The sequence below is a fragment of the Anopheles bellator genome, unplaced genomic scaffold (assembly GCF_943735745.2).
Source record: "Anopheles bellator unplaced genomic scaffold, idAnoBellAS_SP24_06.2 scaffold01397_ctg1, whole genome shotgun sequence".
In the NCBI taxonomy this organism is placed as follows: Eukaryota; Metazoa; Arthropoda; class Insecta; order Diptera; family Culicidae; genus Anopheles; species Anopheles bellator.
This window is the reverse complement of record NW_026685519.1, coordinates 1-1,551: the sequence shown is the minus strand read 5'-3', so window position 1 is coordinate 1,551 and position 1,551 is coordinate 1. Positions and strand designations below refer to the sequence as shown.

Sequence of the window (1,551 nt, the reverse complement as noted above, 5' to 3'; positions counted from 1 at the left end):
TGGAAGAATCCTTCACTTCCGTTTTGATGCTAGTGGCTGACGATTTCATGGACTCTGCTTTATCACGTTTGGCTGACTTTCTGGCTTCCACCGAATCGAATTTAGACTCATCAGAGGTTGCAGTAGGCTTGGGGCGTTTCCACGCCCTGTGTTTTCTCCGAGGTTTATACTCATTAGACTCCGGTGACTCCGACGAGTCGGTTCCAGCCGGTGTAGTCGTTTTAGAAGAGCTATCAGTCTTTGATTTATCGGAGCCTTTGGAAGCAAGCCCTTCTTTCCCTTCGGTTGCTTTAGCACGTTTCGCAGACTTTCTCGACTCCACCGAATCGAATTTAGACTCATCAGAGGCATCAGTAGGCTTGGGGCGTTTCCATGGCTTGTGTTTTCTCCGAGGTGTGGTATACTCATTGGACTCTGGTGAATCCGATGAGTCGGATCCAGCCGGTTCAGTCGTCTCAAAAGAACTGGACGTAGTAGGCTTAGTGACAGTAACTCCCGGCGTCGTAGACGTAGTTGCATCGTTTGTGGTGTACTTAGAAAACCGATGTTTGTGTTTTTTCCTCCATCTACGTGTCGTAGTTGTGGCTGTAGGCTCAGTGGACGCAGTAGTTTCAGTTGTTGGACTGTCCGTTGTTGAACTAGTTTTGCTTGTGGTCGTTGTTGTAGCGTCAGTCGTTGTGGTCGTTGTTGTAGGGACAGTCGTGGTTTCCGTCGTCGTCGACGTGGTCGGTGCAGCAGTCGTCGTGGTTACCGTCGTTTCCCCGCACTCTTCGCTGCTGGTTGACTCGTTTTCTTCCGAACCACAGATTTGCTCCGAATCGTCCGCTTCGTCCTCGTCGCACTCGTAAAAGTCGCACAAATAGCTCGGCTCACACGGATAGTCACTGAGGCACGCCTGGTACATGGGGTGCGTGTGGCCAGCGCTCGGGTGGTGCCAGTGGTTCACCTGCGGCACGGCCTCGGTCGATCCGAAGCCCAGCATCAGCAGCACGATCACGTTCACCTCGAACACTAGCACCGAGAGCGGTCGTTGTACCATCATCATCGTCGTCGAAACGCCTGCATTCGCAGCGCAACACCAACCGGACGAACTAATTAAACGAAATGCTGCGCGAAGGACGGTGGCCACCCAATTTAAAAGCTTCCTCGTCGAGCTTCCCCAAACGTAACGTATTTTTGTTTTAGTTGCGCACACGTGCCGTTCCGGTGCGCACATTTGCGCACCATCAACAAACCCGCGGCGACGGACACAGCGAACTGCATCAAACTGTAACATCGGTGTACCCACGGCCTAAGGTCAGCTGGCGGCAGAACTCCCCATCCCCGGACGCAAGCCGACCAGAAGTAACGAAAAAAAAGCCGTTCGAAACTGACGCCGCCAGCGATGTTTATCGTCCAGTGAGTCCACCGGGCATGCGACCTATCATAACCCGAACCAAGTCGAAACATTGACAAACTCGACACGTGCAAAACGACGAAGCCGGCGCCGGCGTACGGGGTCGTATGGGGCCCCGGAACATTTGTCAAAACTTTTACTGCAGTCTCGCTGGG

At 53.1% G+C, this 1,551-nt stretch overlaps 1 protein-coding gene across 1 annotated transcript; it reads right to left on the bottom strand.

Moving 5' to 3' along the window:
* Positions 1–570: 570 nt before the first annotated feature.
* On the bottom strand, positions 571–1,045 carry LOC131214578 (uncharacterized protein DDB_G0290587-like; the record flags this gene model as incomplete). Its single annotated transcript, XM_058208921.1, has 1 exon — positions 571–1,045. A coding segment is annotated over exon 1 (475 nt), but the record flags the coding sequence as incomplete, so codon positions are not given.
* Positions 1,046–1,551: the final 506 nt, after the last annotated feature.